Here is a 16,510-nt window from a genome sequence, read left to right as displayed (position 1 = left end):
GGGTTGGGGTTTGCGTAGAGCAGGGTTGGGGTTTGTGTAGAGCAGGGTTGGGGATTGTGTAGAGCAGGGTTGGGGATTGTGTACAGCAGGGTCGGGGTTTGTGTAGAGTAGGGTTGGGGTTTGCATAGAGCAGGGTTGGGGTTTGCGTGGAGCAGGGTTGGAGTTTGTGTAGAACTTGGTCGGGGTTTGTGTAGAGCAGGGGTTGTGGTTTGTGTAGAGCAGAGTCGGGGTTTGTGTAGAGCAGGGTTGGGGTTTGCGTAGAGCATAGTCGCAGTTTGTGTAGAACAGGGTTGGGGTTTGTGTAGAGCAGGGTCGCGGTTTGTCTAGAGCAGAGTCGGGGTTTGTGTAGAGCAGAGTCGGGGTTTGCGTAGAGCAGAGTCGGGGTTTGCGTAGAGCAGGGGTTGTTGTTTGCGTAGAGCAGAGTCGGGGTTTGTGTAGAGCAGGGTTGGGGTTTGCGTAGAGCAAGATTGGGGTTTGCGTAGAACAGGGTTGGGGTTTGTGTAGAGCAGGGTCGCAGTTTGTCTAGAGCAGAGTCGGGGTTTGTGTAGAGCAGAGTCGGGGTTTGCGTAGAGCAGAGTCGGGGTTTGCGTAGAGCAGGGGTTGTGGTTTGCGTAGAGCAGGTTTGGGGTTTGCGTAGAGCAGGGTTGGGGTTTGCGTAGAGCATAGTCGCAGTTTGTGTCGAGCAGAGTCGGGGTTTGTGTAGAGCAGGGTTGGGGTTTGCGTAGAGCAGGATTGGGGTTTGCGTAGAGCAGTGTTGGGGTTTGCGTAGAGTAGGGTCGCGGTTTGTGTATAGCAGGGTCGAGGTTTGTGTAGAGCAGGGTCGGGGTTTGTGTAGAGCAGAGTCGCGGTTTGTGTAGAGCAGGGTTGGGGTCCGTGTAGAGCAGGGTCGCGCTTTGTGTAGAGCAGGGTCGGGGTTTGCATAGAGTACGGTCGGGGTTTGCTTAGAGCAGGGTTGGGGGTTGTGTAGTGCAGGGTCGGGGATTGTGTAGTGCAGGGTTGGGGATTGTGTAGAGCAGGGTTGGGGATTGTGTACAGCAGGGTCGGGGTTTGTGTAGAGTAGGGTTGGGGTTTGCATAGAGCAGGGTTGGGGTTTGCGTGGAGCAGGGTTGGAGTTTGTGTAGAACTTGGTCGGGGTTTGTGTAGAGCAAGGTTGGGGTTTGCGTGGAGCAGGGTTGGGGTTTGCGTAGAGCAGGTTTGCGGTTTGCGTAGAGCAGGGTTGGGGTTTGCGTAGAGCATAGTCGCAGTTTGTGTAGAGCAGGGTTGGGGTTTGCGTAGAGCAGGATTGGGGTTTGCGTAGAGCAGGGTTGGGGTTTGCATAGAGCAGGGTCGCAGTTTGTGTAGAGCAGAGTCGGGGTTTGCGTAGAGCAGAGTCGGGGTTTGCGTAGAGCAGAGTCGGGGTTTGCGTAGAGCAGGGGTTGGGGTTTGCGTAGAGTAGGGTTGGGGTTTGCATAGAGCAGGGTCGCAGTTTGTGTAGAGCAGGGTTGGGGTTTGCGTAGAGCAGGGTTGGGGTTTGCGTAGAGTAGGGTCGCGGTTTGTGTATAGCAGGGTCGAGGTTTGTGTAGAGCAGGGTCGGGGTTTGTGTAGAGCAGAGTCGCGGTTTGTGTAGAGCAGGGTTAGGGTCCGTGTAGAGCAGGGTCGCGCTTTGTGTAGAGCAGGGTCGGAGTTTGCATAGAGTACGGTCGGGGTTTGCTTAGAGCAGGGTTGGGGGTTGTGTAGAGCAGGGTCGGGGATTGTGTAGAGCAGGGTTGGGGTTTGCGTAGAGCAGGGTTGGGGTTTGTGTAGAGCAGGGTTGGGGATTGTGTAGAGCAGGGTTGGGGTTTGCGTAGAGCAGGGTTGGGGTTTGTGTAGAGCAGGGTTGGGGATTGTGTAGAGCAGGGTTGGGGATTGTGTACAGCAGGGTCGGGGTTTGTGTAGAGTAGGGTTGGGGTTTGCATAGAGCAGGGTTGGGGTTTGCGTGGAGCAGGGTTGGAGTTTGTGTAGAACTTGGTCGGGGTTTGTGTAGAGCAGGGGTTGTGGTTTGTGTAGAGCAGAGTCGGGGTTTGTGTAGAGCAGGGTTGGGGTTTGCGTAGAGCATAGTCGCAGTTTGTGTAGAACAGGGTTGGGGTTTGTGTAGAGCAGGGTCGCGGTTTGTCTAGAGCAGAGTCGGGGTTTGTGTAGAGCAGAGTCGGGGTTTGCGTAGAGCAGAGTCGGGGTTTGCGTAGAGCAGGGGTTGTTGTTTGCGTAGAGCAGAGTCGGGGTTTGTGTAGAGCAGGGTTGGGGTTTGCGTAGAGCAAGATTGGGGTTTGCGTAGAACAGGGTTGGGGTTTGTGTAGAGCAGGGTCGCAGTTTGTCTAGAGCAGAGTCGGGGTTTGTGTAGAGCAGAGTCGGGGTTTGCGTAGAGCAGAGTCGGGGTTTGCGTAGAGCAGGGGTTGTGGTTTGTGTAGAGCAGGGTCGCAGTTTGTCTAGAGCAGAGTCGGGGTTTGCGTAGAGCAGAGTCGGGGTTTGCGTAGAGCAGGGGTTGTGGTTTGCGTAGAGCAGAGTCGGGGTTTGCGTAGAGCAGAGTCGGGGTTTGTGTAGAGCAGGGTTGGGGTTTGCGTAGAGCAAGATTGGGGTTTGCGTAGAACAGGGTTGGGGTTTGTGTAGAGCAGGGTCGCAGTTTGTCTAGAGCAGAGTCGGGGTTTGTGTAGAGCAGAGTCGGGGTTTGCGTAGAGCAGAGTCGGGGTTTGCGTAGAGCAGGGGTTGTGGTTTGTGTAGAGCAGGGTCGCAGTTTGTCTAGAGCAGAGTCGGGGTTTGTGTAGAGCAGAGTCGGGGTTTGCGTAGAGCAGAGTCGGGGTTTGCGTAGAGCAGGGGTTGTGGTTTGCGTAGAGCAGAGTCGGGGTTTGCGTAGAGCAGGGGTTGTGGTTTGCGTAGAGCAGGGTTGGGGTTTGTGTAGAGCAGGGTTGTGGTTTGTGTAGAGCAGGGTCGGTGTTGGGGATTGTGTTGAGTTTGGGGTATATTTTCACTCCGGTGTGGATCTGTTTGTATCGAGGATATTCGCTCACTTTCCTCAGCACCGAACAGACTAAGGCTGACAGACTGGGGCAGGTCTCTCCTTTCCAGAGCTGGGACTGGGCAACGGCCTTCCATGGATTATGGGATGGGGTCTCCCTCGGCTGCATCATTCCCCAATTCCTTTATCACTGGGAAACTTTGTAATTACAGCTCGCTATCCGTTGTTGGGAAGTGACGGGACCTTCCAGGTGATCCGGAATAAACGAGCAGGTAACTAAAACTGACTGTTGCATTTGTCACATTCAGCTTGGTCTTCAGTCTTTAGCTGTGTGATTACAGCGAACTTCTCGTCCAACTCCGATTGGCTGCCCTGAGCAACCGAAGGCTCACCAGACTGGCTCCTGGGATGGTGGGACAAGTGTGAGGAGAGACTGAGTCGGTTAGGATTATATTCGTTCAGGACGGCACAGTGGTTAGCACTGCTGCCTCACGGGGCCGAGGACCCGGGTTCGATCCCGGCTCTGGGTCACTGTCCGTGTGGAGTTTGCAGATTCTCCCCGTGTCTGCGTGGGTTTCGCCCCCACAACCCAAAGATGTGCAGGGTAGGTGGATTGAACATGCTGAATTGCCCCTTCATTGGAAAAAAAGAATTGGGGTACTCCAAATTTATTTAAAAAAAATAATTTTATAGGTTTCTATGAGGTCCCCCCTCCTTCTTCTGAACTCCAGCGAGAACAATCCTAACCGACTCAATCGCTCCTCGTACGACAGTCCCGCCATCCCAGGAATCAGTCTGGTAAACCTTCGCTACACTCCCTCGAGAGCAAGAACATCCTTCCTCAGATAAGGAGACCAGAACTGCCCACAATACTCCAGGTGTGGCCTCACTAGGGCCCTGTATAATCGCAGCAACACATCCCTGCTTCTGTACTCGAAACCTCTCGCAATGAAGGCCAACATACCATTAGCCTTCTTTACCACCTGCTGTACCTGCATAAGACCATCAGACATTGGAGCAGAATTAGGCCACTCGGCCCATCGAGTCCGCTCCGCTATTCAATCATGGCTGATATTTTTCTCATCCCCATTCTCCTGCCTTCTCCCCATAACCCCTGATCCCCTTATTGACCAAGAACCTATCTCTCTCTGTCTGAATCACACTGAAGGATCTCTGCAGCCTCCTCACAGCTCACCCTCCCATCCTACTTTGTGTCATCTGCAAATTTGGAGATATTTCATTTAGTTCCCTCATCTAAATCATTGATATATATTGTGAATAGCTGGGGCCCCAGCACCGACCCCTGCGGTACCCCACTAGTCACTGCCTGCCAATTTGATTCCTGTCTGCCAACCAGTTTTCTATCCATCTCGATACACTACCCCGAATCCCATGCGCTTTAATTTTGCACGCTAATCTCTAATGCGGGACTTCGTTAAAAGCCTTCTGAAAGCCCAAGTATACCACATCGACTGGCTCCCCCTCGTCAACCCCTACCAGTTACATCCTCAAAGAATTCCAGTCGATTTGTCAAGCATGGTTTCCCCTTTGTAAATCCATGCTGACTCTGTCCGATCCCTCCCCTGGCCTCACTCCTCAGAATACCTTCCTGATTCCCATCACGCCACCATTGGCCGGGCCTCCAGCTGCCGGGGGGGTGGCCCTAAGCTCCGAAATTCCCACAACCTGAAGCCGTGCAGGGTAGGTGGATCGGCCACGCTAAATTGCTCCTTAATTTTAAAAAATATATTTTGCGATAATATTCTTGTTAAGCAGCTGGGGAAATATTACTAAATGACAAGATGAACAAACATATTGCCGTGGTGATGCCTGTTGTCTGGTCGCCGCGGTGCGCCTGTTGTCTGGTCGCCACAGTGCGCCTGTTGTCTGGTTGTCGCAGTGCTGCCTGTTGTCTGGTTGTCCCAGTGATGCCTGTTGTCTGGTTGTCGCAGTGATGCCTGTTGTCTGGTCGCCGCAGTGCTGCCTGTTGTCTGGTTGTCGCAGTGCTGCCTGTTGTCTGGTTGTCGCAGTGATGCCTGTTGTCTGGTTGTCGCAGTGATGCCTGTTGTCTGGTTGTCGCAGTGATGCCTGTTGTCTGGTTGTCGCAGTGATGCCTGTTGTCTGGTCGCCACAGTGCTGCATGTTGTCTGGTCGCCGTGGTGCTGCCTGTTGTCTGGTTGTCGCAGTGATGCCTGTTGTCTGGTCGCCGCAGTGCTGCCTGTTGTCTGGTTGTCGCAGTGATGCCTGTTGTCTGGTCGTCGCAGTGCTGCCTGTTGTCTGGTCGTCGCAGTGCTGCCTGTTGTCTGGTTGTCGCAGTGATGCCTGTTGTCTGGTCGCCGCTGTGCTGCCTGTTGTCTGGTTGCTGAGGCGCTGCCTGTTGTCTGGTTACCGAGGTGCTGCTTGTTGTCTGGTTGCCGAGGTGCTGCCTGTTCTCTGGTAGCCATGACGCTGCCTGTTGCCTGGTTGAGGCGCTGCCTGTTGCCTGGTTGCCCGCCACTGCCTGTTGTCTAGTTACCGTGACGCTGCCTGGTGTCTGGTTACCTAGGCACTACCTGTTGTCTGGTTACCAAGGCACTGCCTGTTGTCTAGTTACCGTGACGCTGCCTGGTGTCTGGTTACCGAGGCACTACCTGTTGTCTGGTTACCAAGGCACTGCCTGTTGTCTAGTTACCGTGGCGCTGCCTGTTGTCTGGTTACCATGGCGCTTCATGTTGTCTGGTTGTCGAGGCGCTGCCTGTTGTCTGGTTACCGAGGGCCTGCCTGTTGTCTGGTTGCCGTGGCGCTGCCTGTTGTCTGGTTGCCGTGGAGCTGCCTGGTGTCTGGTTGCCGTGACGCTGCCTGGTGTCTGGTTGCCGTGGCGCTGCCTGTTGTCTGGTTGCCGTGGAGCTGCCTGTTGTCTGGTTACCGAGGCGCTGCCTGTTGTCTGGTTGCCATGGAGCTGCCTGATGTCTAGTTGCCGTGATGCTGCCTGTTGTCTGGTTGCTGATGGGCTGCCTGTTGTCTGGTTACCGAGGGGCTGCCTGTTGTCTGGTTACAGAGGGGCTGCCTGTTGTCTGGTTACCGAGGGGCTGCCTGTTGTCAGGTTGCTGAGGGGCTGCCTGTTGTCAGGTTGCTGAGGGGCTGCCTGTTTTTTTGTTAGCGAGACGCTGCCTGTTGTCTGGTTACGGAGGTGCTGCCTGTTGTCTGGTTGCCATGGCGTTGCCTGTTGTTTGGTTACCATGGCGCTGCCTGTTGTCTGGTTAGCGAGGCGTTGCCTGTTGTCTGGTTACCGAGGCGCTGCCTGTTGTCTGGTTACCGAGGCGCTGCCTGTTGTCTGGTTGCCATGGCACTGCCTGTTGTCTAGTTGCCACGGCGCTGCCTGTTGTCTAGTTGCCAAGGCGCTGCCTGTTGTCTGGTTGCCGAGGCGCTGCCTGTTGTCTGGTTATCGTGGCGTTGCCTGTTGTCTGGTTACTGTGGCACTGCCTGGTGTCTGTTTGCCGTGGTGCTGCCTGTTGTCGGGTTACCGAGGCGCTGCCTGTTGTCTGGTTACCGAGGCGCTGCCTGTTGTCTGGTTACCAAGGTGCTGCCTGTTGTCTGGTTGCTGAGGCGCTGCCTGCTGTCTGGTTACCGAGGCGCTGCCTGTTGTCTGGTTACCAAGGTGCTGCCTGTTGTCTGGTTGCCGAGGCGCTGCCTGCTGTCTGGTTACCGAGGCGCTGCCTGTTGTCTGGTTACCAAGGTGCTGCCTGTTGTCTGGTTGCTGAGGCGCTGCCTGCTGTCTGGTTACCAAGAAGCTGCCTGTTGTCTGGTTGCCGAGGCGCTGCCTGCTGTCTGGTTACCAAGGGGCTGCCTGTTGTCTGGTTACCGAGGGGCTGCCTGTTGTCTGGTTACCGAGGGGCTGCCTATTGTCAGGTTGCGGAGGGGCTGCCAGTTTTTTTGTTAGCGAGCCGCTGCCTGTTGTCTGGTTACGGAGGTGCTGCCTGTTGTCTGGTTGCCATGGCGCTGCCTGTTGTCTGGTTAGCGAGGCGTTGCCTGTTGTCTGGTTACCGAGGCGCTGCCTGTTGTCTGGTTACCGAGGCGCTGCCTGTTGTCTGGTTGCCATGGCATTGCCTGTTGTCTGGTTGCCACGGCGCTGCCTGTTGTCTGGTTGCCAAGGCACTGCCTGTTGTCTGGTTACTGTGGCACTGCCTGTTGTCTGTTTGCCGTGGTGCTGCCTGTTGTCGGGTTACCAAGGCGCTGCCTGTTGTCTGGTTACCAAGGGGCTGCATGTTGTCTGGTTACCGAGGCGCTGCCTGTTGTCTGGTTACCAAGGTGCTGCCTGTTGTCTGGTTGCCGAGGCGCTGCCTGCTGTCTGGTTACCAAGGAGCTGCCTGTTGTCTGGTACCGAGGCGCTGCCTGCTTTCTGGTTACGAAGGGGCTGCCTGTTGTCTGGTTGCCGAGGCGCTGCCTGGTGTCTGGTTGCCGAGGCGCTGCCTGTTGTCTGGTTACCGAGGCGCTGCCTGTTGTCTGGTTGCCGAGGCACTGCCTGGTGTCTGGTTGCCGAGGCGCTGCTTATTGTCTGGTTACCGAGGCGCTGCCTGTTGTCTGGTTACCGAGGCGCTGCCTGTTGTCTGGTTGCCGAGGCGCTGCCTGTTGTCTGGTTACCGAGGCGCTGCCTGTTGTCTGGTTACCGAGGCGCTGCCTGTTGTCTGGTTGCCGAGGTGCTGCCTGCTGTCTGGTTACCAAGGAGCTGCCTGTTGTCTGGTTGCCGAGGCGCTGCCTGCTGTCTGGTTACCAAGGGGCTGCCTGTTGTCTGGTTGCCGAGGCGCTGCCTGGTGTCTGGTTGCCGAGGCGCTGCCTGTTGTCTGGTTACCGAGGCGCTGCCTGGTGTCTGGTTGCCGAGGCACTGCCTGATGTCTGGTTGCCGAGGCGCTGCCTGGTGTCTGGTTACCGAGACGCTGCCTGGTGTCTGGTTACCGAGGCGCTCCCTGTTGTCTGGTTACCGAGGTGCTGCCTGGTGTCTGGTTGCCGAGGCGCTGCCTGTTGTCTGGTTACCGAGGCGCTGCCTGTTGTCTGGTTACCGAGGCGCTGCCTGTTGTATGGTTAGCGAGGCGTTGCCTGTTGTCTGGTTAACGAGGCGCTGCCTGTTGTCTGGTTACCGAGGCGCTGCCTGTTGTCTGGTTGCCATGGCATTGCCTGTTGTCTGGTTGCCACGGCGCTGCCTGTTGTCTGGTTGCCAAGGCACTGCCTGTTGTCTGGTTGCCGAGGCGCTGCCTGTTGTCTGGTTATCGTGGCGCTGCCTGTTGTCTGGTTACTGTGGCACTGCCTGTTGTCTGTTTGCCGTGGTGCTGCCTGTTGTCGGGTTACCAAGGCGATGCCTGTTGTCTGTTTACCAAGGGGCTGCATGTTGTCTGGTTGCCGAGGCGCTGCCTGTTGTCTGGTTACCGAGGCGCTGCCTGTTGTCTGGTTACCAAGGTGCTGCATGTTGTCTGGTTGCCGAGGCGCTGCCTGCTGTCTGGTTACCAAGGAGCTGCCTGTTGTCTGGTTACCGAGGCGCTGCCTGCTGTCTGGTTACCAAGGGGCTGCCTGTTGTCTGGTTGCCGAGGCGCTGCCTGGTGTCTGGTTGCCGAGGCGCTGCCTGTTGTCTGGTTACCGAGGCGCTGCCTGTTGTCTGGTTGCCGAGGCGATGCCTGGTGTCAGGTTGCCGAGGATCTGCCTGTTGTCTGGTTACCGAGGCGCTGTCTGCTGTCTGGTTACCAAGGAGCTGCCTGTTGTCTGGTTACCGAGGCGCTGCCTGCTGTCTGGTTACCAAGGGGCTGCCTGTTGTCTGGTTGCCGAGGCGCTGCCTGGTGTCTGGTTGCCGAGGCGCTGCCTGTTGTCTGGTTGCCGAGGATCTGCCTGTTGTCTGGTTACCGAGGCGCTGCCTGTTGTCTGGTTGCCGAGGCGCTGCCTGGTGTCAGGTTGCCGAGGATCTGCCTGTTGTCTGGTTACCGAGGCGCTGCCTGTTGTCTGGTTGCCGAGGCGCTGCCTGGTGTCCGTTTGCCAAGGCGCTGCCTGTTGTCTGGTTACCGAGGCGCTGCCTGTTGTCTGGTTACCGAGGCGCTGCCTGTTGTCTGGTTACCGAGGTGCTGCCTGTTGTCTGGTTACCGAGGGGCTGCCTGTTGTCTGGTTACCGAGGGGCTGCCTGTTGTTAGGTTGCTGAGGGGCTGCCTGTTGTCAGGTTGCTGAGGGGCTGCCTGTTTTTTTGTTAGCGAGACACTGCCTGTTGTCTGGTTACGGAGGTGCTGCCCGTTGTCTGGTTGCCATGGCGTTGCCTGTTGTTTGGTTACCATGGCGCTGCCTGTTGTCTGGTTAGCGAGGCGTTGCCTGTTGTCTGGTTACCGTGGCGCTGCCTGTTGTCTGGTTACCGAGGCGCTGCCTGTTGTCTGGTTACCGAGGCGCTGCCTGTTGTCTGGTTGCCATGGCACTGCCTGTTGTCTAGTTGCCACGGCGCTGCCTGTAGTCTAGTTGCCAAGGCGCTGCCTGTTGTCTGGTTGCCGAGGCGCTGCCTGTTGTCTGGTTATCGTGGCGTTGCCTGTTATCTGGTTACTGTGGCACTGCCTGTTGTCTGTTTGCCGTGGTGCTGCCTGTTGTCGTGTTACCGAGGCGCTGCCTGTTGTCTGGTTACCAAGGGGCTGCGTGTTGTCTGGTTGCCGAGGCGCTGCCTGTTGTCTGGTTACCGAGGCGCTGCCTGTTGTCTGGTTACCAAGGTGCTGCCTGTTGTCTGGTTGCTGAGGCGCTGCCTGCTGTCTGGTTACCAAGAAGCTGCCTGTTGTCTGGTTGCCGAGGCGCTGCCTGCTGTCTGGTTACCAAGGGGCTGCCTGTTGTCTGGTTACCAAGGTGCTGCCTGTTGTCTGGTTGCTGAGGCGCTGCCTGCTGTCTGGTTACCAAGAAGCTGCCTGTTGTCTGGTTGCCGAGGCGCTGCCTGCTGTCTGGTTACCAAGGGGCTGCCTGTTGTCTGGTTGCCAAGGCGCTGCCTGTTGTCTGGTTACCGAGGGGCTGCCTGTTGTCTGGTTACCGAGGGGCTGCCTATTGTCAGGTTGCTGAGGGGCTGCCAGTTCTTTTGTTAGCGAGACGCTGCCTGTTGTCTGGTTACCGAGGTGCTGCCTGTTGTCTGGTTGCCATGGCGCTGCCTGTTGTCTGGTTACCATGGCGCTGCCAATTGTCTGGTTAGCGAGGCGTTGCCTGTTGTCTGGTTACTGAGGCGCTGCCTGTTGTCTGGTTACCGAGGCGCTGCCTGTTGTCTGGTTGCCATGGCATTGCCTGTTGTCTGGTTGCCACGGCGCTGCCTGTTGTCTGGTTACCAAGGCACTGCCTGTTGTCTGGTTGCCGAGGCGCTGCCTGTTGTCTGGTTATCGTGGCGCTGCCTGTTGTCTGGTTACCGTGGTGCTGCCTGTTGTCTGTTTGCCGTGGTGCTGCCTGTTGTCGGGTTACCAAGGCGCTGCCTGTTGTCTGGTTACCAAGGGGCTGCATGTTGTCTGGTTGCCGAGGCGCTGCCTGTTGTCTGGTTACCGAGGCGCTGCCTGTTGTCTGGTTACCAAGGTGCTGCCTGTTGTCTGGTTGCCGAGGCGCTGCCTGCTGTCTGGTTACCAAGGGGCTGCCTGTTGTCTGGTTGCCGAGGCGCTGCCTGGTGTCTGGTTGCCGAGGCGCTGCCTGTTGTCTGGTTACCGAGGCGCTGCCTGTTGTCTGGTTGCCGAGGCGCTGCCTGGTGTCTGGTTGCCGAGGCGCTGCCTGTTGTCTGGTTACCGAGGCGCTGCCTGTTGTCTGGTTACCGAGGCGCTGCCTGTTGTCTGGTTGCCGAGGCGCTGCCTGTTGTCTGGTTGCCGAGGCGCTGCCTGTTGTCTGGTTTCCGAGGCGCTGCCTGTTGTCTGGTTACCGAGGCGCTGCCTGTTGTCTGGTTGCCGAGGTGCTGCCTGCTGTCTGGTTACCAAGGAGCTGCTTGTTGTCTGGTTGCCGAGGCGCTGCCTGCTGTCTGGTTACCAAGGGGCTGCCTGTTGTCTGGTTGCCGAGGCGCTGCCTGGTGTCTGGTTGCCGAGGCGCTGCCTGTTGTCTGGTTACCGAGGTGCTGCCTGTTGTCTGGTTGCCGAGGATCTGCCTGGTGTCTGGTTGCCGAGGCGCTGCCTGTTGTCTGGTTACCGAGGCGCTGCCTGTTGTCTGGTTACCGAGGCGCTGCCTGTTGTCTGGTTGCCGAGGCGCTGCCTGTTGTCTGGTTGCCGAGGCGCTGCCTGTTGTCTGGTTACCGAGGCGCTGCCTGTTGTCTGGTTACCGAGGCGCTGCCTGTTGTCTGGTTAGCGAGGCGTTGCCTGTTGTCTGGTTACCGAGGCGCTGCCTGTTGTCTGGTTACCGAGGCGCTGCCTGTTGTATGGTTAGCGAGGCGTTGCCTGTTGTCTGGTTACCGAGGCGCTGCCTGTTGTCTGGTTACCGAGGCGCTGCCTGTTGTCTGGTTGCCATGGCATTGCCTGTTGTCTGGTTGCCATGGCGCTGCCTGTTGTCTGGTTGCCAAGGCACTGCCTGTTGTCTGGTTGCCGAGGCGCTGCCTGTTGTCTGGTTGCCGAGGCGCTGCCTGCTGTCTGGTTACCAAGGAGCTGCCTGTTGTCTGGTTACCGAGGCGCTGCCTGTTGTCGGGTTACCAAGGCGATGCCTGTTGTCTGTTTACCAAGGGGCTGCATGTTGTCTGGTTGCCGAGGCGCTGCCTGTTGTCTGGTTACCGAGGCGCTGCCTGTTGTCTGGTTACCAAGGTGCTGCATGTTGTCTGGTTGCCGAGGCGCTGCCTGCTGTCTGGTTACCAAGGAGCTGCCTGTTGTCTGGTTACCGAGGCGCTGCCTGCTGTCTGGTTACCAAGGGGCTGCCTGTTGTCTGGTTGCCGAGGCGCTGCCTCGTGTCTGGTTGCCGAGGCGCTGCCTGTTGTCTGGTTACCGAGGCGCTGCCTGTTGTCTGGTTGCCGAGGCGCTGCCTGGTGTCTGGTTGCCGAGGCGCTGCCTGGTGTCCGTTTGCCAAGGCGCTGCCTGTTGTCTGGTTACCGAGGCGCTGCCTGTTGTCTGGTTACCGAGGCGCTGCCTGTTGTCTGGTTACCGAGGTGCTGCCTGTTGTCTGGTTACCGAGGGGCTGCCTGTTGTTAGGTTGCTGAGGGGCTGCCTGTTGTCAGGTTGCTGAGGGGCTGCCTGTTTTTTTGTTAGCGAGACGCTGCCTGTTGTCTGGTTACGGAGGTGCTGCCCGTTGTCTGGTTGCCATGGCGTTGCCTGTTGTTTGGTTACCATGGCGCTGCCTGTTGTCTGGTTAGCGAGGCGTTGCCTGTTGTCTGGTTACCGTGGCGCTGCCTGTTGTCTGGTTACCGAGGCGCTGCCTGTTGTCTGGTTACCGAGGCGCTGCCTGTTGTCTGGTTGCCCTGGCACTGCCAGTTGTCTAGTTGCCACGGCGCTGCCTGTTGTCTAGTTGCCAAGGCGCTGCCTGTTGTCTGGTTGCCGAGGCGCTGCCTGTTGTCTGGTTATCGTGGCGTTGCCTGTTGTCTGGTTACTGTGGCACTGCCTGTTGTCTGTTTACCGTGGTGCTGCCTGTTGTCGTGTTACCGAGGCGCTGCCTGTTGTCTGGTTACCAAGGGGCTGCGTGTTGTCTGGTTGCCGAGGCGCTGCCTGTTGTCTGGTTACCGAGGCGCTGCCTGTTGTCTGGTTACCAAGGTGCTGCCTGTTGTCTGGTTGCTGAGGCGCTGCCTGCTGTCTGGTTACCAAGAAGCTGCCTGTTGTCTGGTTGCCGAGGCGCTGCCTGCTGTCTGGTTACCAAGGGGCTGCCTGTTGTCTGGTTACCAAGGTGCTGCCTGTTGTCTGGTTGCTGAGGCGCTGCCTGCTGTCTGGTTACCAAGAAGCTGCCTGTTGTCTGGTTGCCGAGGCGCTGCCTGCTGTCTGGTTACCAAGGGGCTGCCTGTTGTCTGGTTGCCAAGGCGCTTCCTGTTGTCTGGTTACCGAGGGGCTGCCTGTTGTCTGGTTACCGAGGGGCTGCCTATTGTCAGGTTGCTGAGGGGCTGCCAGTTTTTTTGTTAGCGAGACGCTGCCTGTTGTCTGGTTACCGAGGTGCTGCCTGTTGTCTGGTTGCCATAGCGCTGCCTGTTGTCTGGTTACCATGGCGCTGCCAATTGTCTGGTTAGCGAGGCGTTGCCTGTTGTCTGGTTACTGAGGCGCTGCCTGTTGTCTGGTTACCGAGGCGCTGCCTGTTGTCTGGTTGCCATGGCATTGCCTGTTGTCTGGTTGCCACGGCGCTGCCTGTTGTCTGGTTGCCAAGGCACTGCCTGTTGTCTGGTTGCCGAGGCGCTGCCTGTTGTCTGGTTATCGTGGCGCTGCCTGTTGTCTGGTTACCGTGGTGCTGCCTGTTGTCTGTTTGCCGTGGTGCTGCCTGTTGTCGGGTTACCAAGGCGCTGCCTGTTGTCTGGTTACCAAGGGGCTGCATGTTGTCTGGTTGCCGAGGCGCTGCCTGTTGTCTGGTTACCGAGGCGCTGCCTGTTGTCTGGTTACCAAGGTGCTGCCTGTTGTCTGGTTGCCGAGGCGCTGCCTGCTGTCTGGTTACCAAGGGGCTGCCTGTTGTCTGGTTGCCGAGGCGCTGCCTGGTGTCTGGTTGCCGAGGCGCTGCCTGTTGTCTGGTTACCGAGGCGCTGCCTGTTGTCTGGTTGCCGAGGCGCTGCCTGGTGTCTGGTTGCCGAGGCGCTGCCTGTTGTCTGGTTACCGAGGCGCTGCCTGGTGTCTGGTTACCGAGGCGCTGCCTGTTGTCTGGTTGCCGAGGCGCTGCCTGTTGTCTGGTTGCCGAGGCGCTGCCTGTTGTCTGGTTTCCGAGGCGCTGCCTGTTGTCTGGTTACCGAGGCGCTGCCTGTTGTCTGGTTGCCGAGGTGCTGCCTGCTGTCTGGTTACCAAGGAGCTGCTTGTTGTCTGGTTGCCGAGGCGCTGCCTGCTGTCTGGTTACCAAGGGGCTGCCTGTTGTCTGGTTGCCGAGGCGCTGCCTGGTGTCTGGTTGCCGAGGCGCTGCCTGTTGTCTGGTTACCGAGGTGCTGCCTGTTGTCTGGTTGCCGAGGATCTGCCTGGTGTCTGGTTGCCGAGGCGCTGCCTGTTGTCTGGTTACCGAGGCGCTGCCTGTTGTCTGGTTACCGAGGCGCTGCCTGTTGTCTGGTTGCCGAGGCGCTGCCTGTTGTCTGGTTGCCGAGGCGCTGCCTGTTGTCTGGTTACCGAGGCGCTGCCTGTTGTCTGGTTACCGAGGCGCTGCCTGTTGTCTGGTTAGCGAGGCGTTGCCTGTTGTCTGGTTACCGAGGCGCTGCCTGTTGTCTGGTTACCGAGGCGCTGCCTGTTGTATGGTTAGCGAGGCGTTGCCTGTTGTCTGGTTACCGAGGCACTGCCTGTTGTCTGGTTACCGAGGCGCTGCCTGTTGTCTGGTTGCCATGGCATTGCCTGTTGTCTGGTTGCCACGGCGCTGCCTGTTGTCTGGTTGCCAAGGCACTGCCTGTTGTCTGGTTGCCGAGGCGCTGCCTGTTGTCTGGTTATCGTGGCACTGCCTGTTGTCTGGTTACTGTGGCACTGCCTGTTGTCTGTTTGCCGTGGTGCTGCCTGTTGTCGGGTTACCAAGGCGATGCCTGTTGTCTGTTTACCAAGGGGCTGCATGTTGTCTGGTTGCCGAGGCGCTGCCTGTTGTCTGGTTACCGAGGCGCTGCCTGTTGTCTGGTTACCAAGGTGCTGCATGTTGTCTGGTTGCCGAGGCGCTGCCTGCTGTCTGGTTACCAAGGAGCTGCCTGTTGTCTGGTTACCGAGGCGCTGCCTGCTGTCTGGTTACCAAGGGGCTGCCTGTTGTCTGGTTGCCGAGGCGCTGCCTCGTGTCTGGTTGCCGAGGCGCTGCCTGTTGTCTGGTTACCGAGGCGCTGCCTGTTGTCTGGTTGCCGAGGCGCTGCCTGGTGTCAGGTTGCCGAGGAGCTGCCTGTTGTCTGGTTACCGAGGCGCTGCCTGTTGTCTGGTTGCCGAGGCGCTGCCTGTTGTCTGGTTGCCGAGGCGCTGCCTGTTGTCTGGTTACCGAGGCGCTGCCTGTTGTCTGGTTACCATGGCGCTGCCTGTTGTCTGGTTGCCGAGGCGCTGCCTGTTGTCTGGTTACCGAGGCGCTGCCTGTTGTCTGGTTACCGAGGCGCTGCCTGGTGTCAGGTTGCCGAGGAGCTGCCTGTTGTCTGGTTACCGAGGCGCTGCCTGTTGTCTGGTTGCCGAGGCGCTGCCTGGTGTCAGGTTGCCGAGGAGCTGCCTGTTGTCTGGTTACCGAGGCGCTGCCTGTTGTCTGGTTGCCGAGGCGCTGCCTGTTGTCTGGTTGCCGAGGCGCTGCCTGTTGTCTGGTTACCGAGGCGCTGCCTGTTGTCTGGTTACCGAGGCGCTGCCTGTTGTCTGGTTACCGAGGCGGTGCCTGTTGTCTGGTTACCGAGGCGGTGCCTGTGTCTGGTTTCAGTTATCTATATGTAGAGTGAGGCTTTGAGGAGAATTGAAACTGAGCTCCCTCCGGTCCAGCCGGGTCCTTGTAAAAGGTCCCGTGGTCACTTTTGGACGAAGAGCTGGTCGGGTTCTCGTCATCGTTCGCCTGCGAAGCCACGCCGGGTCCCTGGTGATTGGTCAGCTGCTGATTTGCGATCTTGCTGTGCATATTTCTGCTTGCGCGCCTGACAGTGACAGCCGGTCTCTGGCCGCTGACCGGCGGTGTGGCGCACTGCGCCGTGATGATGAGATGGCAAGACACAAAGCCAGCTGCCTTGGCGATCGGGGTTGGAAATGCGGGGGCGGGGGCCGGGGCGGGAGCGGGGGTGGGGGCCGGGGCGGGGGGGGGGCCGGGGCGGGGGCCGGGGCGGGAGCGGGGGTGGGGGCCCGGGGGGGGGGGCCGGAGCGGGGGTGGGGGCGGGGGGGGGGGGCCGGGGTGGGGGCCGGGGCGGGGGCGGGGGCCGGGGCGGGGGCGGGGGTGGGGGCCGGAGCGGGGGTGGGGGCCGGGGCGGGGGAGGGGGGGCCGGGGCGGGGGCGGGGGCCGGGGCGGGAGCGGGGGTGGGGGCCGGGGCGGGGGTGGGGGCCGGGGCGGGGGGGGGGCCGGGGCGGGGGCCGGGGCGGGAGCGGGGGTGGGGGCCCGGGGGGGGGGGCCGGGGCGGGGGTGGGGGCCGGGGCGGGGGGGGGGGTGGGGGTGGGGGTGGGGCCGGGGCGGGGGGGGGGGTGGGGCCGGGGCGGGGGGGGGGGCCGGGGGGGGGGGTGGGGGTGGGGCCGGGGCGGGGGGGGGGGGTGGGGGTGGGGCCGGGGCGGGGCGGGGGGGGGGGGTGGGGGCCGGGGGGGGTGGGGGCCGGGGGGGGGGGGCCGGGGGGGGGGGGGGGGCCGGGGCCGGGGCGGGAGTGGGGGTGGGGGCCGGGGCGGGGGCCGGGGCGGGGGGGGGGGCCGGGGCGGGAGCGGGGGTGGGGGCCGGGGCGGGGGCCGGGGCGGGGGGGGGGGGCCGGGGCGGGGGGGGGGGGTGGGGGTGGGGCCGGGGCGGGGGGGGGGGGTGGGGGTGGGGCGGGGCGGGGGGGGGGGTGGG

General features: G+C 59.9%; 1 protein-coding gene across 5 annotated transcripts in view; it reads left to right on the top strand.

Moving 5' to 3' along the window:
- LOC140404800 (uncharacterized) overlaps positions 1–16,510 on the top strand; it is a 211,006-nt gene that overhangs the window by 108,060 nt on the left and 86,436 nt on the right. For all 5 annotated transcript variants that reach the window (XR_011938586.1, XR_011938588.1, XR_011938587.1 and 2 more), the window contains exon 7: positions 3,181–3,240. Coding sequence is in view for 2 of the 5 variants with exons in the window: in XM_072493534.1 (XP_072349635.1) it covers positions 3,181–3,240 (60 nt within the window). In the remaining 3 variants the exon portion in view is untranslated. The remainder of the gene's footprint in view (positions 1–3,180; positions 3,241–16,510) is intronic.

The sequence above is a fragment of the Scyliorhinus torazame genome, chromosome 31, assembly GCF_047496885.1.
Source record: "Scyliorhinus torazame isolate Kashiwa2021f chromosome 31, sScyTor2.1, whole genome shotgun sequence".
NCBI lineage: Eukaryota > Metazoa > Chordata > Chondrichthyes > Carcharhiniformes > Scyliorhinidae > Scyliorhinus > Scyliorhinus torazame.
This window is presented reverse-complemented; position numbering and strand designations above follow the sequence as displayed.